The following is a 26,575-nucleotide window of genomic DNA, read 5'->3' on the forward strand; positions in this document are numbered from 1 at the left end:
AGCTATTCTGAGGAAAAGAGTTTGGGGAGTAGTGATTAACACTGACTTTAAAACCAAGGATGTCAAAGACATGGGGAGTAGATGTGTTGGTATTAGCAAGACTCATGACTGCAGGACAGAAAATGTTAGAAAACTGGATAATTCTTGTAGACAGTGTCTGAATATATGAACCTGTCCTTGTTAGAACTGAGGTTTTTGCCATCAATGACACTTTGGTTCTTTACTGAGACACTTCCTGGGGAGAGATGTTTACTGCTTTAATGTAACTTGTTCTGCTCTGAGGATGCTCACAGTGGAGCACTAGAGCTGAGAGAGTAAACCTAGAACAAAGTTACAAATGAATGCCAGGATGAATTGAAGCATTTCAAATATAAATTGCACTAGACTGGAATAGTTCATTTGGAAGAAGCCTACAGCAATTGTTTAGTCCAGGACTCTACTTTGGCCTTGTCAATGAGGGAAAGAGACCTATAATTAAGGAGAAAGGACTTTAAATATCTGGAAACATATTTTTCTTCAAAGGACATTTGAAGAGAGTGAATGAGAGTAACTTCTGCAAAGTTGCTTTAGCGACCCCATTAGCTAATTAGGCTAATAGAAACTTTAACTAGAATATAGCCCACAGTTAAACCCCTGTACTCAAAAGTTCTTTGTGGAATTTTTTGTTTTTCTAAAATCAGAAGTGTCAGTGTGGTAAGTGTAGAAGTGACTGGGTCATAGTATTTTTCTCTAGGTTGTACTTCGAAATGAAGCAGGCAGTGCAGCCTTAGCCAGTGTGAATCACAGGCAGCTGTGAGAACCCCAGACAAAATATCCTCAATTTCTACTGTGAATAGAAGTCACTGCTCTTGTCTGAACTGTGCCCCCCAAGTCAGGATTGTTTGGGTGATTGTAAGTACTTTAGATTGGTCAGGTAGTGTAGTATCTTTATCTAAAAATTTTTTTGTTCAACATCACAATCATGGAGATAAGTATTCAATTTCTGCTGAAAGCAAATGTGCTATAATTGTTCTCAGGCTTTGCAAAGATGTGTTCTATGATACCTGTAGCATCACATCAGTGAAGATTGGAATCACCGCCAAATCTTTAGGAAGATAGGATTTACATTTTGGAAAAAGTAAATTAGTTCCTTTCTGAGGGAGGAAGCACGAGTAGATTTTGACTCTTACACATAGCAGGGATTTATCTCTAAATGAAGCACTTCCCCCTGAACAATCAGCCCTATCACTGCAATAAGAACCCTGTGATGAAACTGATTATATTTTTTCAATCACCACAGTTAAACAGAAAAGAGGTTAAGCTTCTAACTACTGCAATCCGCTGCCCTTTTAAAATGGTATAAAGATGGCAGACACTTATGTTAAACACAGTGGATTGTTGGTAAAGTTAACCGTGTGCATCCAAAAGTGGCAGAATATGGACTAAGGTGCAACCTCAATCTGTGCTGTAATAAAGTAGCTGTTCATCTGTGGTCAGAGATCGTCATGAAAGACCTTGAGTTCCTTCACTTTATTTTGCAGAAAGGCCATCAGACAGCTTTGCATCATCTAACTCTATCAATCAAGGACCTCAACCACTGCTTTCTGCTGAAAGCTTTCCTGTTTGGCTCTGTTTTTCACAGACAGCTCAATAACTTGTCTGTGGAGCTGTGATAAATGTACCATGTGCTTCTAAACTGTCTCTTTAACGCTGAACTGAATTTCAACTCGTAGTGCTTGTAACTAATTGTTTTCATCAGAAACATTTTTTTTACCCATTATTATTCATTCCAGAGGCTCTGATTATCTTTTTTTTTTCAATTATCCTGTGGACATGGTAAAATTTGAAAGCTTCCCTACATACAATGGACTCCTAGAAAACTAGATTTTACTCGGTGAATAAGCTGCCTAGTATAAAAAATAAAATTAAAGGGAATCTGTATGAACAAGAAGTATAAATCTCTAATACTTTTTTAGATGTATGAAGACCAGTATGTATGTGAGTCAGTCCTAAGTGAAATTCAAAAAAGAAGACTTTAAGCGCAGTGTAAGAACTGAGAAAATATGATGACTTATGACAAAATGTTTATAAAAATCTGTCATAGTAATTAATGTCCCTGAACCAGAATACAAGTAAAAGCTTTACATTTTGGGTTGTTAGACATCTTGGAACTTATATGCAGAGAAACTGTTTCTCTGAAATGAAAAAAAGAAAAATTATTACAGTATGTTTATTACTGTGATAATGTACAAGTTCTACTTTGAAAATTCACAACTGATTAGTTCATTCAGGTTGCAAAACTGTAGTACCCATTCAGAATCAAAATAAAACATTCTTTTCAAGGAAAAGTGACATGTGTAATTACTTAAAAGAAAATCAAAGCCACAGCAGAAGCTGCTCTAAGTGAACGGGACTCCTCTCAAGCATAATTTTGCTAGAACTCTGGCAGCCAGGGCTTTGATTTTTGGCCTGTATTTGGATAAAACATACCAAGATGAAAATCTAATTTCTAGTTTTCTTTGTAGTGATTTTAGGAGGAGGAGAGGAAAGAGCATAAGGCATGTTAATTGCTTTTGGGAATAAGCTATTCCAGGTTAAAAAGAATAAATATTGTACACTCTGAAAAGCATGTTGATTTTTGGTGAACAGAACTAATTTACACATTCCTCATTTAGAGTACAGTGGTAAAATGGATCCTTTGGTGGATGTAGTCACAGCATAAATGTGCAGAATAAAAAATGAAATGGGATGGTGGTGTTGTATTGCATGAAAAGCAGGACAAGCAGTGGAAAAGAGCAGCCCACCATGCATTAGCTGTCACTACAATGGTGCAGGGGCAAAGGGTACATCAAAACACAGCTAGATTTGTTTAACAATTTTAGTGTGTACTACCTGTCTAGGATGGTTTTCTGAAAGAGAACAGTTTCCTGTTATTATAGTACCAGTTGGGTACAGCAATTTTTCTGATTCTCCTTTCCATACATATGTCCTTGCAAACCTGCAGTGAGATCAACGCTATAATTTGCATTTGTTTTCTCTTGCTGAGCAAAGCTAAATGGAATTTCTGCTCATAGGTGATCCCACTGGATGGATCTCATGAGTCCTTCTCTCTCTTTGATTACATTTTCAGGTGTTCATTAAGAGATGTATCTCCAAACCCTGAATCTAATTCCAGATTGCACTGTTCTGCTTTGCACTATTTCACCAGTAAATAATTAACATAAGTCCAGCTGATTTATGTAATGAAAGATTTACTCTGCTAGGCAGAAGGTTCTGCTGATGCACAGCTTTGTCGTGTCTTGTTCTGGGAAAATTGGTATGAAGCTACTGTGAACAACTCTTGACTTCCAAAATTCCTTGTACTCTTGTAGTTATGAAATGGAGAAGCCATTTTAAGGCAAATTGAATGTAATGTTTTAAGGAAATCTAGCAGACTTACAATACACATAATTGTCTAGTGGCAAGACAGAAATCGAAGCATCAAGTACATTTTACTGATGCACTAGATGCAGTAAGAAAATCTTTTTTGGTAGTGGAAGCTACTGCTCATTTAAATACATGAGGCAAAGCTGCAGGCAGATTTTTGAGCAACTTTTATAATTTAATATGCTTATAATCAAATTCTATTTCAATTGCATGCAGGCTGAGAGTGCAGGAGCTGGTTACTGTTACTGGTCCCCTAAATGAATGCACTAAGATTTGGAAGCTGGGTTCACTAACGAGTTTAATTGGTATCTGCACAAAGTACTGAAGTCCCAAAATTGTATTCTGAGCACACACTTGACTCAGTGAAAAATTGGGATAGATTATGTAGAGACAGTGTGTAATTCCCCTTGCAAAGTCCTCACAAGTGCAGAGGAAAGGCGAGTGGCCAAGACAATCCCTTGCGCGAGCTACCCAAGCTACCGGCAGCTACAAGGTCTTTAGAAGTGGTGATAAATTTCAGGGTAGTCATCTGACTTGCCTTAATCAGCACTGATTAAAAAGATCTGAATGGCTCCTGGCAGCCCCTGGATCAGAAGGATACAGATGCTCTCTCCCTAGTGGTATGCCAGTCACCACTGGGTAGGTAAATTCCATCTATAAATGTCAGGGGTAACATTTCAGTCAAAAGTTGTACAGTGGCACTCAGAAGAGCTGATGTACAGTGAAGATATAAGAAGAATGTACATAACGCTGCAGATATTACAAATTTATTGTGTACATTGATTGGGAGGCCTTTTGGAGAGCTCATGTTCTTTATTACTGACTCTGAAAAGCTATGGCCTAAATAGAGGACACCTTAGATACAGGCAAGAAAAATTAACAATATAAATGTAATTTTAAAAGCTGGTTAGCTGAAAGAGGAGATAAATGGGAAATAATATTGTAGAAGTATACATATTGTTTGACAAAATTATATCAGCTAATCATTCTTTATCCTTTTTCACAATTCAAGACCATGCAGGAATGCAATTAAATTGAAAGGCTGAAATTTTAGGAAGTTTAAAAGAAAATATTTCTTCATGTAACCTAGTGTCTCAGATTCCTCTTCAGTGAAATGGGACAGTATTTTTCCTCCATCTCCAGCTAGTATTTTAATTTTTCTGACTTTTAAACACCAGTTGTATAAGTTAAAATTAGTTATGCAAAGGAACACAGAATTGAATAGAGCACAATAATTTTTCTGTAGCATTTTTAATGTAGTCTCTAGACTTCAGTAAGTGGCTAAAAGACATCTTCCATATAATTAATAATAGTGACTTTAAAAAGACAGAAGAACTAATTTTTGTGGTTGCTGTAGTTAATTGTATTCATGGTGAATTATTTGCTGATGAAGAGAACCTAATCAATTATCTTTTCTTACAAATCAGTTCTCAAAAATGATATTTAGAAATTTGGCTTTAGACTGCTAGTTCATGCAGAACATAAATATATAGTTATATTCCTACAAATTCAAACAAGCAGTGGTTATATACCTGAGGAATGAGATGATAGCTCATGGAACTCAGACCCAGCACCCAGGGTGATGTTGAAACTCAGGGTTTCTGAGCTCTGGAATGGAATAAGACATTTGCAGAGTGAAATATAAGGTAGGGGAGAGAATGAATTTTAGCACACTTCCCTCTCCAAAAACCATGTATTGTGTAACTCATTTCTGTGTGGAAGTGTTCATGAAGCAATGAGAAGAAAATAGTTCTTGGTCTTACAATACCCTAAGCCTGCCTTTACTCACTAGGGAGAAATATGTTGGTTTGAATTTAAATAAAATAAATTCAAACTTGTCTTAAAAGTAATTTTTGTTGACTTTTATTGAATGAGGTGCCAAGAAAATGTACTATCAAAGTCTGTCTTTTCGAAGTACATCCACTGAATGGGAACCATATAAGCGTGAAAAGACCTTAGAGGAAGTGTTAGTCAGGTATTATATTTTCTGGTTAATGGCCACCTAGGAGAAGCAGTAAAATAATCATTGTAGTGAAGATTACAAAGTATGTCATATTGCACCTCACTGTAAATATCACTTTAATTTTTTATGGCACAGATTATTTGTAAGTTTATTTTATATACTGCATAGCACTTAAATGTCACTGGATCTAAAACCTTTATCCGGGAAGCTCATTAGTTGAGCTGTCTGCGTTTGTATATCTGCCATCAGCATCTGGTGAGAGGGCTGCTGCTGACCCTGCCAGACTTGGGTCATGAGGTCAGCAGGTCTCATTTATTATTCAAAATTGCTTTCTGACCTTTTATCAGCTAGGTCAAAGAATGCTGCATTCTCCTTGGTTGAATTTTATAGTGAAATCAGTATCACGCACAGATAATAAAATTACTCATACATGTTAATCTCATCCCTCTCCAAAAATGTACTCACTTTGAGGTTGATGAAGTTGGAAGAGTTGCCTGTTCAAATATGTTTCAAGATCCTGGAGGCACCTTGTCATCCTTGTGAAATAATACACGTAGCTTCACATCTAGCTCATGATTTGATTGTGCATCTGCTTTCCCCTGGCGTGGTACAGAGGCAGCTGAAGGCAGAGCTCCATAGTTGACAGATCACTTCTCATTTTTATCACTCCCATATTTTTGCACAGTTACCTATTAGCTATTTCTATTTCTGGTGGGTTTTCACTGGTAACTGTATCTTCTACCATCACTTGCACACCTGTGTCAGCTGAATATAGGAGAGCTTAGAAGCATGGTAAAGCAAGAAAAGTCAATAAATATGAAGACTTTTTCTTGGAGATTTTAACAGAATCTAGAAAGAAAAAAAACATTGAATCTAAAATATTTTTGATTCAAGGTGTGATCTAGATCTAGGAAGTCACTGGTCAGCATGATTTTAGTCCAGACAGAATCCAGAAGCACCCTAGCAAAATTAAAAAGAACTGATGATCTGAAATTTTAATTCTGTGATGATTAAAATAGTAAGCATAAGTGACATTGCAGTAAGGAAGATATTTAGGGAATTTTAGAACACTAAACTTTGAAGAGAAAATTAGCCATGAGATCTTAACAAGCCATACTACAGTATGGAAAATTGGAAACCATAAATGGCAGATTGATTCTTGAAGGGAGCCGTGCAATTCAACATTATCCCTCTGGAATGATTTCATCCTTTTTAAAAGAAGGAGCCAAAGGTCACATTGGTCTTGCCCTTGAAGCAGACAATATGAGATGTCAGCTTGTGCTTTCTGACACTGCATATGATGAATAACCTTGACGTAGTAATAAACAAATAACCTATATTAACGCTTAGAAGCACAGTGAAGTATTAATGCAATATATACTTCAACAATGCATTGCAAATATACAGCTTTCATAGAAATGGATTTCCTCTAGTAATACTGACATAAATTTATGGTTTCTTAAATGTTGCTGTAAAATAAATTCTTTAAATAATAGTATTTGTACCTATCTTAAATATGACCAATCATATGCACATAAATGAAGAAAATTGCTATGAAAAAGTAGTGATAAGGTTATATTAAAAAACCCCTGAACATCTGTATTTGTGTAGATACTCAAATTGTATTTCTAGCATTTCAAATACCTGTAGTCAATCACCTTTGTAAATGCAGCTCTGTCACTCCTTAGTATTCAGTAAGGTTATTAGCCCTCTTCTTTTGATATTTCTTGTAGGAGAGAAAAAGTGTATACTAGTAAGATGTCAAGGTGTGCATAACGTTTGGTTGGAATGAAGTGTTTTCTTCTAACTATAGTAAGATGAAGGTCTGATTGTTGTGGGGAGAGTTGTAACAGGGTGCAGAAGTCCTTTCAACAGATTCCTTAGCTTTAAAAACAGTCTTGTATTCATTGCAGTTTTGATGGCACGTTTAGGGTTTTTGTGGTTGGGTTGTTTTAAACTGAAAGTTAAAGCCATTTGGTGTTAATGAAATGTAGGATTTTGCCCTGTGTTTGAAGTGCAGCGTTTCTCTTGTTCATAAGTAATGTCTGTATCTTGCAAGTATTCTGTAATTTTATGTATCATATTTGTTTGCTTCTACATACGCACTGTGCTCCCAAACAAGTAACCTATTTTTAGTACAGGTGAGCTGTGTGGAGAGTTCTCAGTGTTCCCTCTGCATTCTAGAAACATGGCCATGTGCTGCCATATGTGAGTTAACCCTGGATCCTATTCCAGCCTTTAATATCATGCAGAACATATGTATCCAAAAAAGGGTGTAGTCTAAAAGAAACCAATAAAAAAAATCCGTTTTTTAGGAGGTGACATTATTAGAATAAAAAATAAGACAAGAAGGAAAGTGAGCCCTGCCTATTCATTTACACTCTGTTGCTGTCTTCATGAGCTGAAACAAATCAAGTAATTTGTTCTTCTAAACCACATTTTCACTTTCCTGTAGCTCTGAATGAGTAATTCCCTGGGAATGGAACCTGAGGTGGCAGCAGGTGTATGCAACTATAAAAGTGTCAGGTAGATAGAGGTAATGTTTTTCATAACAATACAGTATGGTAAATACTGCTAATCCCAATTTTTTAATACTGAATTTACCATTTCCCATTGTTACACTTATTTAAATCTAGTTTTAGCCTTTCATATTTTCTAAGAAAAATAGGGTCTCTAACTAAGTTAATACTCCTAGGTACTAATGCCTTACACAGCTGTGGATCTGTTTGCACCCTCTTGAAGTGCAACAGGCCATATGCGCAGTAGGTGTTTTTTCACAGACTGCTGCAAGACTTCTTGCAATTCTGTAGCAGTGTAAAAGTGTGGAGCTCTCTTGCCAGAGGTAGGCTATTATCCTGTGGAAAAACCTTTGGGTTGAGGGAGCAGTTTATGGCTAGAGGTTCACCTGCATTTGTCATTTCTGATAAAAGATGTGCAAAGACTGGGGTGCCTGTGAGTTTCAGTGGGTTCTGTATTTAATTAACAATTGAAAGCAGTTATGCTGTGGTGCTACAGCTGTGCAGTCTCAAATCAATGGAATAAGAAGCTCTATTTTGAAGCTCAGATTTTACTTGGGTTATTTTGGAAAATATTATGCAGATTCTGGAGTGCCAGTTATAAGTGAACTTGTCTTCTGTTCTTCTGAACATACTTATGGAAAGTCATCCTACTGTTACAGTATCTGTTTTTGTCCTTTTCACATATCCATTAGAATTTCTACACTGCTTGCTTCATCTCGGTCACCTTGGCCAAACTCAGATTGTGCTAAATCAAGAGTAGCTCTATTGCTTTTTATATAAGTGCACCTAGTCAACACAGAGGTGAAGAAGAGAGTGAGCATTCTGTGATTTATTTTACAAGACTGCTGTGCTTTCGGTTAATTATGCTACAGCCATTGCACAGTGCTTTTGAAACTGCAGTCAAGGTCCTGCTGCACATTTGTACCTTTTTTGTGCAGGAGCCCTTTTGGCATTTCCACTTCACTCATCTTACAAGCTGGAGTGCAACCTTCAGTGATCTCCTGAACTGGCAGTTTTGTGTCCTGAAACACTAAATTTGTTTTTCTCCTTCCATATGAACAAGGATATATATGACTGACCCTTGATTCACCTCTGAATGTGCAGACAAGTTGGTAGTTGAAAGGAAATAGAAACAGAAACAAATCAACCAGTAAAAGAGAGGAATTCCAGCAATACAGTTTGAAGTATCTGCAGCAGACTGGTAGGACACTTCCGTTTGCAATTTCTTGTGGAGGACTGGATAATTTCCCAATAGTCGGTGTATACCTACCTTTTCTATATGTGAATTGGAATATAGATGTGCATATATAAACAGCACCCTAGTAAACTTAAGTTCCAGAACCCCTAAATAAAGGTATTCCAGGTACTTTTGACAAGGTGCAATAAAAAAGCAATAGAAATGTTTATTTTCAGAAGTAACGAAAAGCTAATGATCAGACATTCTTCCTGAGGAATAAAGGCTCAACACCCAAAAAACAAGTGAAAACAGTACCTAAACAAAACTTTTCTTCTTTTTTTTTTTTTTTTTTAACCTAATACCTCTGGAGGCTTGAGTCCTGCTCTGAAAATGAGCAATACCAAAACTGATTACAGACTTTTCAGTTTGGCAGCATTGAGCAGCATCTTCCTGTTATATTAGACCAACCTTATTTAAGCAAAGTGCAGTAAGTTTGACATTTTAAAATATTTAAAATATCCTGCCACTTCTCCATCTAGATGATTTTTGCCTCACATATTCATGAAACTTGAATGCATCAAAGAGCTCATGAAAAAGCTCACACTTGTGCTGCTCCTTGGCTCTTTATCCCCCTAACACCAATAAGAATGTGATCTTGTACAAAGTCTTACCTGGCAAGGCAGATCAGTCACCTTTTTTGGACCCATGCTTTTTAGTTCTTTGCGCATGTGGTCTCACACAGCCTCTGGAGCACAGAGACAGTTGTCAGTCACCTCCTTAGATGTCCAGCTTCCTGGAAGTGCCTGTGGTGTCTGTCTTGCCTATTTATTACCTGTCCCAAAGGGGAGGCTGCAGGCTCTTTTGTTCATTTACAGGTAGGTCTTGCCGATGGCCTGAAGAATAGGGCTGAGTGTAGGTGAAGGTGCAGTATTTGGCAGCAGTCGTCTTTTACCCATTAAGTACTTCACAGATTCTTGCTATCTATTCATTTGAGGGAGTGTCATATTTGTTTTCTGGGGATACATTCAGTGATGCTGAAAGTGGACAGCCTGTTTCCCAAACCTGTCTGCTTTGTGGTAACTGCAGCATATGATCCACATTCATTACCAATATAACTCTGTATCACCTGACAGTTCAACAAGTACCTTTCTGATATTTACACATAGCAACAGATATTGCTCATTAATTCAGAGAATAGCAAAGTCCAGATTTTGTTCTAAGTTGCATCAGGAGAATAACTGCATTGAAATTAATCTAAGCTCATGCTTCTCTACCAGAGCCCACAATTATTGTCCATATATACAAAACTGATTTTCAGCTACAAAATAACAAAGGAGACAGCAACCCCTAGTAACTGGTGTTTGGGAAAAATCACAAAATTATGGTGTATGATGTTAGTTTGCTGCCCTAAACACTAATTCGCTACAAATCTTAGCCATGTAACTGGAAATCATTAATTAAATCCTGTGCTGCCAAGAATCATGCATAATGTAACACAACTACTGCAAACAGTCCGCTCCTGATCATTTAAATTTCCTTCTTGCTCTTACCGACATGAGCTTGTATTTGAAGTAGTCCCTGATGAGATTTTGCCTTTTCATCCTTGGAGAATGTCCTTGTACATATTTATAGGACAAAGTAGAAGGATTACCTATGTGTGTTTTTTGCTTTTAGGGTATTAAATGTATTAATGTAAGAAATACATACCTTGGTACAGTATGATCATTTCAAAAATCTTTTGACTCTATGGAAAATAAAGGGTCTAATGCTCTAAGCCTTTAAGTAATCATACTCTGATTGGGTCATGTTCATAAGATAGCTACTTTTAAATTGAATATGCAATTCCCTGTGAAAAATACCATTTCCATATCTTCCATTAATTTTTATGAGGAGGATTTTAGTAAGCAGCCCACTCCAAAAGGCAGTGTTATTGCTAATCCATTGTCACCTTAGGAGTGAGAATAGATAGGCTGCTCCAGCAACACTGCTAATGTTCAAAAAGGCAATTTGTTTAAAGGATGGGCACAGAAGGAGAAGGAAGTGGAGTTCACAAATTAAAAACTGCACAGCAGTTTCACTGCAAACCATCTACTAGTCGTAAGGTGCTATCCAATTAATCCATTACTCTTAGAAGAGGAATCCCTGTATATCCAGGTACAATCCTTGCCAAATATCTGGACACAATCATAGGCTTTTAGGATTACAAGTAACATAATAAAGGATAATGATCGAAAATTAAGCGCACCAATACAGAATGCTTGGGTTAACTGGACTTGCCATGTGCACTGCAAGGCAGCAGTCTGTTAGGTTTAAAGTGAGATTAAGGAGTTGTGTAACCTGCAATTATGCTGGTTTTCATTAAAAAAATAAGATTATTTGGCTCAGTAGGGCCCTTCCTTATATTTACCTCTGTTTAATTGGATTTGGAACTGCTTAAACATCTTTGAGTTGGAGCTTATAAGAAGATGATCCCAGCTGTTTTTCAAAGCTTAAGACAGCAGGCAGACAACATGATCATGTCAAGACTCATACTAAAGCCTTAATCCTACTTTTTCATCAACTAGCACTACAGCTGAGTCTTTAACCTTCTAAGTACTAAATGTGCTTTGGATCTCTCACAATACATTTGCTGCCAAATGTTATTCTCTGATAATATTAATTTTTGCTTCCTTTCTAAAAAGTACTTTTAGCATAGGCTCTGTCTATCTGAGTTTGGAGAGCTAGAGTGTAAGACTGTATTTTCAGTCCTTTTATTTTTAGTCCTTTTAAAAATACTGCTTACAAACTTGCATGTATTGAAGTCTGTTGTTCTCCATCGGGGCAAGGCAATGCATTGACATGTAGCTCACATTGCTGCAATGAATAATCAACTATATTGATAACTGTTTTTCAATGTACATGAATTGTACATTGAATATATTTTGTTTTCAATAAGAAAGAAATGAGAACAACTTTAGTTTCATTCAGGTCTTTTTCCCAGGAACTGTCACAATGACCAAAAGAAAACTTTCCAAATTTGCAGCCTCAAAATATGCATTATTTTGTGACAGTGCATTATTTACTTCATTAATCCTAGGGCTGGAAAAAAATTAAATCTATAGATGCAGTTATTCCTGCATCTATAAATAGTAGCCATGCTATGCGATAATCTGTGCTCTTTTCCTTTTCCTTTTCTTTTCCTCTTTTTTCTCCTTTCCTCTCTTTTTTTTTTCTTCTCTTTTCTGCTCCTCTGTCCTAGTGCTCCGATTTGTCCTAGTGACACAGGGCTGCCAGCAGGAAAGCAAGCGTAGTTAATGCTCAGCTGCTCAAACCAGTCAAGCAAGCTAGCAAGTCCCAGCTGTGCTACTTGATGTTTTTTGATTGCACCTAGTCCTCAATCTGTGAACTGTTTTCTGGACTTAGATTCATCAAGCTCTGCCGCTTTAAAAACTCATGCAGGCAGGCATCCTAGGATATGCCATTATAAGCTGCTGCCAGGGGATCTTCTAGGAGATAAATGGAATCTGTGTGAAGTAAATTAGTGTGAACCAGTCAATCTGTGTGTCAGCCTTGAGCCACATCCATGGGTAACTAGCTTGCTGACTGAAAAGTCCACTGTCTTTTGCCAATCAGAGGTCTCAGCCACCAGGAAGCAGTCCTATACAACATTAGTGTCTTGGAATAATGCCTATTTGACCAGCTAGTGAAACTCTTCGGTATACGGTTCTGTAATGCTTGAGTTTACTTATTGCTTACAATTGAACTGAAAATCTTTTAAAGTCAGATAACATTTTAACAGTAGGGAGCATCACAGAAATGTCTTGGAAATAAGTACTTCCACTTTCCTACAGCAGCCATTCAGCAGAGTCATGCTGTGCTGCAGTTGGCTTTACCTCCCTATCAGTAATACATCTCCAAGACCATAATGCAAAAGAATAACAATAATCTGGCCAGAAGAGGTTAATAAAGAGGCTCTGTGTATTTTTTTTCCATGGATTAAGCTATTTGGACAGCTTTGATCGAGAGATGGGAAAACTATAAAAGCTGTAACACTCATATTATGCACAGGGATATGTCAGTGTCATAACCGTGCTGCACACATTCATTTAGTTTTGGTTTTAAAAGCAAATTGATGCAATCTATAGCAAGAATTTCTCTGTAGAAAGGAACTAAACCAGAATCCTCAGCAAGCTTCCTGATTTATGATTTTATGTTTGAATACCAAATCAATCTGTTATCATGAAAATAATAATATCTATGCTGTCAAGTATGCCATTTTAAAAATAGGAAGTATTTCTTTGTTGGTTTTGTAGGTGCTACTGACACAGTGCTGGGATTCACATCTGCTCTGTGTGTTCTGCAGCACTTTTGATCTAAAGTACAGAAACCAGGGGGAATTTTGCTGTATTTCTGTAAAAAAAGGTTCTTCATCCTTGGTGATTGGTGGCCAGGCACTGGAACAGACTCCCCAGGGAAGTGGGCACTGCACCAAACAGCTCAAGAAGAGTTTGAATAATGCTCTCAGGCACAGGGTGGGATTCTTGGGCATGGTGCTATGCAGGGCCAGGTGTTGGACTTGATGACCCTTGTGGATCCCTTCCATCTCAGCATATTCTGTGATATTTTTAGAAATTTGGATAGGTGAGGAAATGCTATGTACTTTAATTAAAAAGGAGACTGATTATCTAGTAACTAGCAGATTTTGGCTTTCTTTACTAATTTTGTAATCAAATTTTTCTTCCCTATTGTCTCCCAATTACTGGTTGGAAAAAAAAATGAGAGAGGGATAAACAATCTTAATCAAATAATTCAGTCTTACATCATGTTTGATTAAATGACACACTTAGAGAAATTGGAAAAGAGAATTTTAGGCCTTCTATCCAGAGAGGACATTGAGAAAAAGAAACAGTGTAAAACAATAGAAGAATTAATAAGAGGCAGTTTGGGCTTGCAGTTTCCTTTTTAAAATGCTCCCAAGTTTTTACAGAAGCTTGTGCTTCAGAGCTGTGCAGTAGATGCTGTGTGGAATTTTATGGGAAAGTATTTTATTTCTTGCAGCAGAACCCACAGAGACAAATTTAACTAGTTAGGTGTTTTATAATATATACTACACAGAATACATGGACAGAATCTGCTATAAATCACAACTAAGATCAAGACAACTGCTTTAAAATTGAGTGAATGTTTCATTGCACTAATGAAACAAAAATGGGATGTCCTTTGAGAGCATAATTTGTTACATGCCATTATATTTTAGTTGAGAGAACTAGAGAAGTCCCTCTGGGTGAATAAAACTTCAAGGTATATTGGGAAAAGAATTGCTGAAAATTTCAATTTTTCTGTTTGGAGGAATGCTGCCCTCACAGACATAGGGAGAGAGGGAAAATGGACTTTTGAGGGGTTTTTTGATATATTAAAATCTTTCTCACATACAGGAGGAAAAATGTTCTTTAGTTGTAATTCACTTGGCGAGTGGCACGAGCTCGGTTTGCAGGTGGCTTTGAAGTGCAAGAGCCAGTTCAGGCTTCCCAGGTTGGTTGTTCTGCAAACTGAGCTCTGCCATCAGGTACTACTTCTGCATTCATTGTAATGGATTCAAGTCCAGGACCTTCCAGTTTGGCTGGTTTCCTACTGGCTTATTTCAGCTTTCACGTACTGCAGCATTCACTTCAGAATAATAATATGTTTCTTTAGGTTAATATATTCTTCTCTCTTTTTTTAATTAAAATGTAATGGAAATTTGGCCAATGTGATATTTAATCATCAGAAGATAAAAACTAGCCATTCTCAATTAAATGACAACTACATATATCTGTGCAGTTTTTTTTCAAATTACACTAAAATTTATGAAATGACCAGCATCTGATGTCTTCTGTCACTGAAATGAATTTTTGGTTTGTAGAGCCTGAGAAATGGCCTAGGAAGAAAATATGGTTCAATTCAATAAGGATGAGGACAGTGATCTAAATTGAGGTAGGATTAATCTTCTGCAAAGAGACAGGATGGGGAAGAAAAAGTAAGATAACAATTTCTAAGGAAACAAGGATTTCTCAGGATCACAAGCTGAGCATGAGTCAACAGCATTCCTAGCGTGGTAACAAAAGCAAGCACCACACCGGGGAGTGTCACCTGGAGAACTGTGAGTGATCCTTGAGCTGTGCTCAGCACTGGTGGCACCAGGGGCACAGCCCCACCCGGGCAGACTCCTGCCTGCTGGGAGCCTGCTGGGCGGGAGCATCACATGCACAGGGCTAGGTGGGAGCTCCATCTGCACCGTGTCACTTCCCTGTCTGCCTCTCCCGTGTCTCTGCGACTGCAGAGCTCCTGCTGGTAGTTCTCTTGGCAGCTCATCAATGTGTTCTGCTTTTCTTGTAATATTTGTGAAATAATCTTACCCTTTTAGTTTGTCTGGAAATATGTGGAGAAAACAAAGTGGATTAGGAACCATCAGTCTGGAAAAGAGGGAAAATTAATTTTAGCTACAGGGGTTATGGAAAGAGTGTGCTGAGCTCATACCTGTGCCTTTTCTCAAACAAGAAGTTGCACATTAAGCCAACAGGGAATAAGCAGACAGACAAAATGAGGTGCCTTCCAGTGTGAGAAAACTATGGAGTTTGCCGTTTCAAAGTGAGTTAGGGTGTAGGATGTAAAGGATGCAAAAATTACACATTTAAGGAAAAACTGAAGAAATTTATGAAACAGGTATCTATTGTGAGGTATTACAGGAGGAGCAAAAATTCTTTGTAATTCCTTGAGTTTCAGATTGGGTTTAAGGAGAAATTTCTGATGAAATATTTTTTATGGTTGTTGGACTCTTAAACTGATAATTTTTAGTCTCAGCAAATATGGCTGTTCTTAAACTTTTCATTATATTTTTATGATATCTATGAAGTGTGCTTTTAAAATAGTACTCAAAGCGTTTATTGCTCCATCAAGCTTCTTAAGTTTAATACAGTAAGTGCCTTTAGAAGCCAAACAGCTCAGAAGTCACATTGCATCACAATTCTTTTATCCATTTACAAAAATAAAAAAAATGCCACCATTTTGTTTCCCTTTTACAGCTTTTTTTTTTTCCATGCAGTTTTATTTAGATTCAGGTTGCTTTGTATTTCATATTGAACCTTAAATATATTTATCACCTGAATCCTCTCTTGCCTAACATCTTCGAATGAAAAATAATTTTTGTTGCCCTATCCAGTCATTTTGAATGACAAATAATCTCTTGTTTTCCCTGCAGACAGACTGTCTTTAAGTCACTAATCCACTTTATCAATAACACAGGCATCTTATGAGAAAAATGCTAAATGTTTTATTTGCCTGAGTTATGCAAACTTCTTTCTCCATTGTGTCTGCCCTCAAAAAATTGGTATGCAGAGCATGTTTTTTAAACTTTAGTGTAGGATATTTACAGAGTGGAACAAGGCTTTTCAGAGTTTCAACCAAACGTGTAGAAATAAATGACCATGGTGAGTTGTTGCTGTATTTCGTGATTAGGCTATGTTCACAAAGAATAGCTTCAACAGTTTGTTCAGAGGCTGTTTTTTAATGACAGATCACCAGTATATTTTTGGAAATTGTTTGCTTTTATTGTGTGGAATTGTTTTAAATATTTTGAAACTAGGTACATAAATGTTTCATTAAATGCTACTATCTGTGACACTGCTTTACTATTCTAAATCCCATATCTATATTAATGACTTCTTCTGTTTTAATAATGTAAGAAAATGGGTATCAAGTTCAGTAAACAAATCCTAAGAGCTCAATAAGAAACATCAGAAAAAAATACTACAATTCTTAAGATTGATCCTGTGCAATGAAGATTTATGTCATCTTTATATGCTAACTTCAAGGTCATTTGCTTCAATGAAATCTGTGCTTTTACCTCATTTCCATGCTAACAAAGGTAATCTCTACTGTCCATGTAACAATGGAAATGACACTGCACTGAATAGAAAGAAAATATTATTGGAGTTATCAGATATAGTTTTTAACTTGCTTAGGACTCGTAGATTTGGGGCTCATTTATACTCTATATATGTCACTTTGACTGCAGAGATTACCTTTCAGAGGGAAGCAAAAGTAATTTTAAGGTCCATTTAAACCCAAAGTAGGACAGAGTGTCTTCTGAATAAACATGACACTGTTTATGTTTAAATAACTTAAATTCCATCAGCATTCTCAGTATAAACAATTCAGAACACTTTTTCTCTGACTGATATTTGTACATAAAGTCCTATTCCCCTAAGAGAACATGCAGAAAAATAGGTGTTAGTGCTGAGATTTTTTTTTTATATTTTTCCTTTATTATATAATGCCGTTTTTACTTTCACTCTTTATTTGGGCCAGACTGTACTTTCCTTATTTTTAACTTTTCAATTCCCTTTGTTCTTCTACGATATTTTTAAGAAACCTTTTTTTTCCAGTTGGGCATATAACGTGATGTTTCAGAAAAGAAAGATCTGAAGGTCTTTGCCTTGGTCCCTTTCTTGCTCACTGCGTGCACTTATGTAACTTCATAAACCAGGGTCATGTGAAGTTTATTTGCCTGGTTTTGCCCAAGGAGGTGTGTGTCCTTCTGAGCAGGTGACAGGGCTGAGGGAGCCTTTCCTTAGTCGCACCAGTGACCCCATCCCAGCCTGTTTCCTGGTTTTCTGAAACAAGCACTTCCCTCCTTTTCACTCACACTTGCTGAACTGCCTTCTTTGGCAGCTGTTTTTGCAAAAGTTGTCCAGAGTTCTGTCTCTCTGTCCCCCACGAAAACCCTGTCCACCCCTGCTTTCCATTCCCTTTAAACTATTCCTAATGACCAGCTATTACTGCAAGTGTTTCATGCTTTTTGGTATTTTTCAGCTCTATCAGCACTGCCTGTCATTCCTTTTCTTATTTTTGTATTTCTTGGCTTTTAATGACTCCATCCTCTCCCAGATTTCCCCAAATCTCTGCAGTATCTAATCAGATAGACCAACTGGAAATCCTCCTGCTTTGTCCGATCATCTTGCTGTCCTGTCTTGGTTTCTGTCTTGTTCATTTCACGCCTTCCTTGTGAGGTACCTCATCTGTGTATGGACCTGCTTCTAGTTGGGTTTTATTTGTTATGCTCTGAGTTATCGCTCAGCTGAATCTGGTATCTTCACTAAGAACACTGTTCAGTACTGTGTTGTAAAATCCAGCTGGTCAGTTGAAATTATCTGACTTGTGCTGACGTGGCTTGGGAAGGAGCAGAGCACTTGAGCAGGTTTGTTTTAGTCCCATGCAGGCAGTTGCAGCACAGACTTCCAGTTAGGGAAGTCTCTACCAGCTCCTGCCTGGGACTGATTCTGGTGCTCTGGAAGTGTCTTCCCTCTGGTTCACTATGAGAGTTCTTGACTGGGTAAAAATACACAGCTCATTTTGAAAGGCTGATTCTGAATTTTAGGTGACTACTATTAGACCAAAACAGACAGATCTTGTGATTTTTTTGCTTTCCCTCCAAAGGTATAGCTGTACTTTTTATTTTCTCTCTCTCTTCACAGGGTACTCTGTTGGAAATTTTCCTATTGTTCTACTTCAGAGTAGTTCTGACTTTTAAATTCATGCAGCTGTAATGACTCAATCTGTCACTTAGCACAGTGCAACTGACTCCACTGTATGAAGAACTGTTTTAGAAAAAAGTGTTCTAAAATTTGGCATAAAATTATTTTGTTTTTAAATATAATATGAATACCTGTATATTCTAATTTTTCTTTTGAAGGGGGAATATTCACTTAGTGTATTTAAAAATTATTTAAATGTTTTAAAGAGAGAAAAGCACAGATATCTTTAAAGACATTTCTTCCTTTACGTGTGATGTTTTTTATGTGTGAAAAAGAACATTTGTTACTGTAATTGTTCTTCAGTGTCAACTCACCCCATGCAGATTATCATGTCAACACTTCATGCTTTACCTGGGCTTTACATACTGATTTTTTGCTATCTAAGGCAAACCATTTAAGCAAAATTTACTGGTTTTTTGGTTTTTTTAGGTGAAATGCATGGTATCACTATCATAGATTTTTTTATATATTATATTTTAATATTACATTTTCAATGTTTTAATTCCACAATAGTATTGAAGCCCTGATTGCTTCAAACAGACTCTGTGTAGTTGCAAGAGTCAAGAATGATGGAACCTTTTGGTGACCTGGGATCAATAGCTGCAAACCCATGGAAAGCACAGAGCACTGAAGTGGAATATGTGTCTTTTGAGCTCCTCATGTCTGCATACTGCCCTGAGGCCTTGTTGATTCACTCATAATCCTGGAAAATTTAAATAGGTGTTCAAATTACATAATCCTTCAGCAAATATTCAATGGCTCTAAAAAAAAAAATCTATCAAAATTTATAAGGGAAGAAATTTCTCTTTTGAAAAGAAGACAGAAGAACATGGGGATTGTGCATAGCCATTGGTATCTCCATCCCCCAGAAGTCTGGAATTTTGCTTGGTTTTCTAGATATTACAAAAAAAGAAGTGTTTTCTAGCCACTGCTGTTATCTTAGGAAATAGGATCAGGTAAGAGTTTTAACAGAACAGCAAAATGGAGATCTAGTCTTTACTGTGCTAGTATTCTATAATATACTACTTATAATTGTACTTCATCTTCAAGCTGTATTTGTGGCTCCATGTAGTTATATTAAGCAGAAGGGAGGGAAATGGACTTTGACAAGGGAAGGACCCCTCTTGTCCTCAAGAAAAGTAACATGAGATTTTGTTCAAAAGCCAAGTGAATTAAAAAGTCATATATAGACTGGTAATTGTTGCCCTGAAAATATTTGAATGCTCAGAAATGGAAATGTTTTTAGCAGTTAAGTAAAACATATAACCAAATTTGGTAATCCTTAAACTGCAACTCAGTCTGGGTTTTACTGCATTTTGGAATTATGAGTAATTTTCTTACACGTTCCAGCTTGTTGTATACAACATATTTTCATTTTAAAACATACACCATTTCTCTCCCTGCTGAATGACTCCAGTAATTACAAAACCATCTGATTGATCTTTTACGTTGTTTACTGGCTTCTTTGGTGAAACAGATAAGCATTTTTTATGCCTTCTTAATTATTTTATTATTTTAGGATTCTATAAGAGAAAACTGGTTTACTACTTCAAAGAGACCTCATTTAAGCTGATGCCTCAAACTGCACACATTCTTGTCTCTAGATTTTTCAACTGTCCTGTGGTTGCATATAAGTAGTTTGTGTTTCTGGGATTTTTTTTTCAATCTATTATTTGTGTTTACAAATTATGTCTTCAGCATTGAAGGCTCTGCAGAAAAGCAGGAAGTGTTGGTTTCTGCATACATTACATTTCTCCCTCTGTTTTATTCTTATTGCAGCAGTCAGTGTGCTGAAGCATGACAAGAGCTCCAAGTCGGCAAACTTCCAAGATGTGGAGGATACGTCTGACAGATGTGTCTTGGAAGAGTCTGAGAGTCCAGGTGAGAGGCATTTAAAGACAACCACCAAGTATCAAGCGATAAATCTGACACAGCTTTTGGGTCTGTAAGAAAAGCAGATTGTAATGCTGTTTCCTTTTTAGCAGCTGCAATGTCAAATTAATGGTCACCTCCAGGGGTCACAGTGTGGAGCTGTTATCCTTTCCTCTTTCATCAGGAGTTCAGGTCTGAAAAAGGATAAAGGCTTTATGACCAAAAAGAAAGCTGACACTACTAGTTCATTATAATTACTTTTGGACTACACTGCTTACTTAATATATGTACGATGTCTGACCCTTTGAAGGTAGCATGAGATTATGAAAAATTAGAAGTACTGTATATACTGCAGCTGAATGCAGCAGTGGACACTTAAACACCATATCTCTGGAGGAAAGCAAATTGGTGGCATTAAATAGCTTGATTCTTTCCTTTAAATCAGCTCACAATCATTATTTCATTTTAATGACTCTTAACATTGATTCAGCTAAATACAGGAACATCCATAAAGTGCATCCTTTTTGGTAATCGTAAGATTTATCTTCATGTAGTTTCATTATCTTTCTCGTTATGGAACATCTACGAAATTTATTAAATGAATCCCAAAAGGAAACAATTAAATATAAATTGTATCGAGTCACAGCTGATTAAAAACATTCTGTGCGACTAAATACCAAGATCTTTTAAGCAAACTGTGAGCTTGATCCATATACAGCACAAACATAACCTGCGCACAGTCCTCATTAGTGAAAGAGTTAAACATCTTTCTTCACTTGGTATTTTCCTTCCTGTTTTATCTGGTTTCTCTGTACCCTCCTGCATCTTTGTGTGCTGATCCGTGTATCATATTTTTGATTCATCGTCTCTGCGGCCTGTCAGCTTAGTTAAGAGATTTCCAAATCTTGCAGCCTGTGCTGACAGGGGGCAGCTGCCAACAGTCCCCTGATCCTTCCCCAAGGAACACTGCTGAGATTTAATTTTCAGTCAAAGGGTGCAGTCTGAAATCCATGTCAGGTCCCCTAAGTCATCTCAGAACCCGGATAGGACCCATGTCTGGGGGATTATATTTCAGCACACTCCACTCTTCCAAGATTCCTTGGGAGTTCAACTACTGTCATATACCTGATTTGAACTACATTCCCTTTTCATCTTTTCCAGAGAAATGAACACCAGTATATGTTACAATAATTGAAACCAATGAATTGTAAATCTCTATTCATTTTAAAACCACATAGACTTAGACTCAATGTTGTCCAGCAGAACTCAGCATGAGATTTAGAAAGAAATTGGTAATCTACTCAGAAAGGAGCCAGGTTTCACAATCTGTGGTGTTTAGTATCTCCTTGAGAAACCATCTGTAGTCATTTCAACACCAATTATGGGCCAAAATATGGATTGTCCAAGATTTGATCAGTTTTGAAATGAGAAAGGATTAAAGCAAGGTGGCACTACAGTGTTCAGGGGAGAATTAATGTACCTTAAAGATAATACTCATTTTAACCTTAAATTAATTCTCTCTGGCAAAGTACACCTTTTTGGATGGGAACTTACATACCAATTCCTCACTCTGCATATCTATATGAAGTAATGGAAAGAATAAAAGCCTTTCAGGAGGTGAATATTGACTGGCAAAAATACATGTTGATAAAGCATCCAAACTTAAAAACTGAGTTCCAATCGGTCCATCTGACATCATTAAACTAGTAATAAACAATGAATTACTCTGGCTTTTGTTTCTGTCCATTCCTGCATTTTAAGACATCTTGTCTTATAGGTCTGAAAACCTCAGGAGATTTCACTACTGGTCTCACTGCTTTCCACTGAGAATTTGTGGCTTGGTTGTCATGGAGACATCGTATTTCTCCAAGAATTGCTCATATTGATCCGTGGACAGGCGTAAATGGCCAGGCGAATGTGAGGAGTAAAGGGGGTTGGGCAGTACTATAAAATGACCAGAGGTTATGGGTCGGAAATAAGCTCATAGCAAACACTTAGGTAAAGAGAAAGAAACAGTTTCATTTTGTTTCAGGATTTCGTTTTTGCACTTTATGCCATTGTCTTCTTTCACTATAGACTGAAAGAAACTTGTTAGTCACTTGTCATGTCAGATCTTTGGTGCTTGTCCTGACACAGCTGTCAGCCTTCCAGCTCTGTGCAGTTCAGGGACACACAACAAAGAGCTAGGAACATGAATTATTTATTGCTCCTTGTGCGGATGAAATTCTGTGATAAGAAATTAAGACACTTCTGACAGAAGTGCTTGTTTGAAAGGAAAGATTTGGTAACACAATACATTTACTTAAAGCTTACCATTTACTTTTAGTAGCAAACATTGAAACAATAATATGACATTCAGTTGGCTGTGATTTTCTCAGGTGCTTTAACTTTGAATCATGGAACTTGAGAGTGCTTGGGAAGTCAGCATTTTGTTTGGTGAAACCTGTGACTTAAGAATCTCTCACACATATCCAAAGTCTTGGCAAACTTACAAACTTATAAATTTTTATTAATAAATCTATAAAGAGTCTCTTGTGCTTCACTTACAAGATGTTGTCATAGATGCAAAAGTGATGTTAAGAAATATATTTATTTTATTATCTCTTCTGATGAGGAAAAGGTGAAAATATGACAGTATACCTGGAAGGAATCCCAACTATTGCTTTATTACTACTTCTGCCAGATTCAGGAAGGCTGTAGAGCAGCCATTAACACATCTCTCTGTACATTGTGGTTTTTGGTGGTGAAAGGTGCAGTCTCTTTCCTTGACATTAGAATGAGCTTTATTGTTAAAGTGATCTTTGTTTTCAAAAAAAAACATGAAGCTTGTTCTGTTTGTTTTACTTTCACATTTTCTTTTTCTGCACAATGTTTTCACTGCACATTGGCCTCCAGCAATTGTAGGAGGCAGATACTCAGATGAATAGCAGGAATCCATTTGACTACCCAAGACACCAATCCAAGATTTACCTGTGATTTCTTGTGTTTAATGTGTGATCTGAACTACTCTCAGATAGGTAATGAAACCCCTCAACCTGCACTTTTCTCTTGGATAATTTACAGTAAACACTTTTCACAAGTGATGGACACAGGTAAATATCAGACTGCAGTTTCTTGTCTAAGTGAAATGGATTTTAGTTTCTCCCTTCATGTGGCTACAGGCTGCCATTATCTGTGATAGTGGCTCCTGTCTATTTTAGGCCCCACACAGAGGAGATGCTGGGCTTCTCTCCCAGGTGCCTAATAGTAGGTTTATCACTGCCATTTTTCCCCACATGCTGAGGACTACTCCTGTTTGACATGCAAAGCCTTGGCTTTTCAAATTTGTCTCTGCTCTGGCCTTGAAAGTAATAATCAGATAAGAATTGCAACAGTTTTCTGTAGAACTTGACTTTTAGTCATATCAATCTCCCCTAAAGAATTTACTACCCCTTAAAGTGCTTCTTTCTTTAAATAAATATTTCCAGCAGTTTTCTATTTTATGAGACAAATTTTCCACATTTAAGGAAACTGAAAAAGAAGCTGAAAGTGAGTGTCCATGGATGTGTTAGTTCAACTTCTAGGTCTGAGCTATTCATCTGAATTTTCTTGTATAAACAGTGGTAGAAAATTTACACCCCAGATGCAGATCATCTTTTCCAAAGGAAGTTGCTTGAAATGGTTCCAGAGGGGATTGAAAATGCCCTGAATTTTGTTAGTCAAAATTTAAGAGGAATGTAGCAGGACTAAACACAGTTTGACATGTCTTAGCTTTCATATGTGGGCAGTCCCACTAAGGACAGTTCTGCAAGTGCAGCTCCTGTGGGAAAAAGGAATAGATTTGAGCTGAAGTCACAAGAAACCATGTAGACACAGATGCCTCTTCCCTCTTATTTTCCCCAAAAGGCACATTGCAGTAGAGTAGGAAATAGACTATTACTTCACTTGGTAATAGAGGGAAAATGAGCCTCACTAATGGAAGATTGAATTGGAAGCTGTAGGTGGAAAGTATAGTATTTTCCATCTTTTGGATGGAAACCATGTAAATGGTAAAACCCATGTATGCTTATGGCCTTTAGTATCAGACAGTCTCTGCCTGATACCTTCTGCAGCTCATGATCTCTCCCATCCCTTCATTCCAAAACCACTGCACATAGTAAATTTTTTCTCTTCAATTTTTCACTTTTCAGGACAGAATGTAATTCTGGGTGCATAACAGATAATAGGGAAAATCCAAGCAGTTTTCACAGTCTTGCTTAATTGCTTGTCCTTTTTAGAGACCTTGGCACAGAAATGGGAAAGGTCTCTGACTGTCCCTGAAATAGTGTGTGAAAGGCAGAACTGCTGCAAATAGAAATAAAAATGTATTATTAGCACACTGTGCTTGAAAATATAGCACTAAAAGTGTGACTGTCTTATCATGCAAGTTAAAATTACTTCATCAGATATTCACATACCAGCTCCCAAGTCCCATCCACTGAAGAGTGTTTTTAAAATAAGCATTGTGTCACCTCTATGGCTGTTGATCAGAACACAGAATGTAAAAGTAAATATTCAGTAAATTTCCAGGTACAAAGCACCTTAGAAAGTCATGATTTTCTGTGTTTGCATGCTCATGAAAAGCAGGAGGCAGTAAATGAGGACTGGCCTGGGAATGGGGCGCTGGAGGCTGTTTCTATTCAGGATGCTGGAGCAGGAGGAAGATGCAATGTAGGGGCAGCCCACTGGTCACAGGCACTGCTGGCCCAGGGACTGTGTATAAAATGTCAGTGCCCAGGAGTTATTCCAGAAAGAAGCTCTGGAATTTCCAGTGTAGGCATGGATGAATTCATCATCATTTCACTGCAGTAGATGTAGTGCCATGTCCTATCAGTGTTCTGGGTTACTAAATCATGACTCATATGTTTTGGTTTGATTTGTGATTTTTTTGTTTGCTTTTGGTTTTGTTTTTTTAATAGCAAATTTAAATGTAGACTCAGAAGACTGCATAATAGTCATCAGGAAAATGCCTATGTCTCTGTGTCTATGATACAGATAGACGGAAAGATCATAGATAATATGATAAATTTACAAGGTATTCATTAGATAGGAATAAAGTAACGTGTGCTGCTTTCTCAGTGTTCATATAGTCATGAGAGGTGTGGTGGTACCTGTTTGAGCAGTGCTTCTAATGCAAGTAATATTTAAAATTCAGGTCACAACATACCTCAAATTCAAAGAAATGATGAAGATAAAAATTGGTGATTGAAAAATGTTCTGTGGAATTCTAATTGACAGGTTTAAATTACAATATAACATTACTTCTGTTCACAGCTATTGTAGGATTATTTCTGCTAAGAGAAAAAAAATATATAATTTGACAATTATTTTTGCAGAGAAAACACAAAATTCTATTAATTTAAAATAGAAGTTGTTTTTCTGCTGATCCACTGGAGCACTTTCCTTTAAAACAAAAGGAAGAAGCAGAAGTCTGTGCAGAAGAAGAGTTTTGAGGAATGCCATACATTCTCTTGAGCTGGTTCTGGTTCCATATTGCTTTCTGTCATGTATCAGATATAATGTGAACAGTCTTCTGGAAGTAGATTTCTGCATCTTTTAATGCTAATATTAGGGCGCTTAAAGTTTTTATTCCATTACAAAAATTATAGAGCTTGTTACTCTGTCAAAAGACTGTAAAATAACATATACTTTAGTAACAAAGAAACAAAGTCTCAGGTATTACCTGTATATTGTAAAATCATTAAGCTTCAAATTGTAAATCATTATGAAATCATGCATTTCTTTTCCAGATGACATGAAGCAACATCCCTGGATATCTAAGGTCTGCTCCTGTAAGGTGTGCTAGAAAAAACCACTGAGACGAAAGAATTGGAAGATGTAGAAGGACAGCCAAGAAATAGGACCTATATGGTGTGGTGCACATGAAATGGGTTTTTGTATTTAAAAATTAATTTTCAGAAGAAATACCTTCCATAAGATTAGCTTCTTTTGGCTGATTTATTGGCTTCAATTCACACTTCCATTGCTAGTAGATTTACATATATTCAACTAAATTTGAGTTGTTTTGATATAGAAAATATCAAGTCTTCATTTTTGGATATCGTTCACT

At 36.9% G+C, this 26,575-nt stretch overlaps 1 protein-coding gene across 1 annotated transcript in view; it reads left to right on the forward strand.

Moving 5' to 3' along the window:
- The window catches only part of WDR72 (WD repeat domain 72), a 95,331-nt gene extending 68,991 nt beyond the window's left edge, over positions 1–26,340 (forward strand). Inside the window, exons 19-20 of the mRNA XM_064722007.1 lie at positions 20,395–20,496; positions 26,256–26,340. Of these exons, the coding sequence (XP_064578077.1) occupies positions 20,395–20,496; positions 26,256–26,311 (158 nt within the window). The 3' untranslated portion in view covers positions 26,312–26,340. The remainder of the gene's footprint in view (positions 1–20,394; positions 20,497–26,255) is intronic.
- Positions 26,341–26,575: the final 235 nt, after the last annotated feature.

The sequence above is a fragment of the Zonotrichia leucophrys genome, chromosome 10 (genome assembly GCF_028769735.1).
Source record: "Zonotrichia leucophrys gambelii isolate GWCS_2022_RI chromosome 10, RI_Zleu_2.0, whole genome shotgun sequence".
Classification (NCBI taxonomy): Eukaryota; Metazoa; Chordata; class Aves; order Passeriformes; family Passerellidae; genus Zonotrichia; species Zonotrichia leucophrys.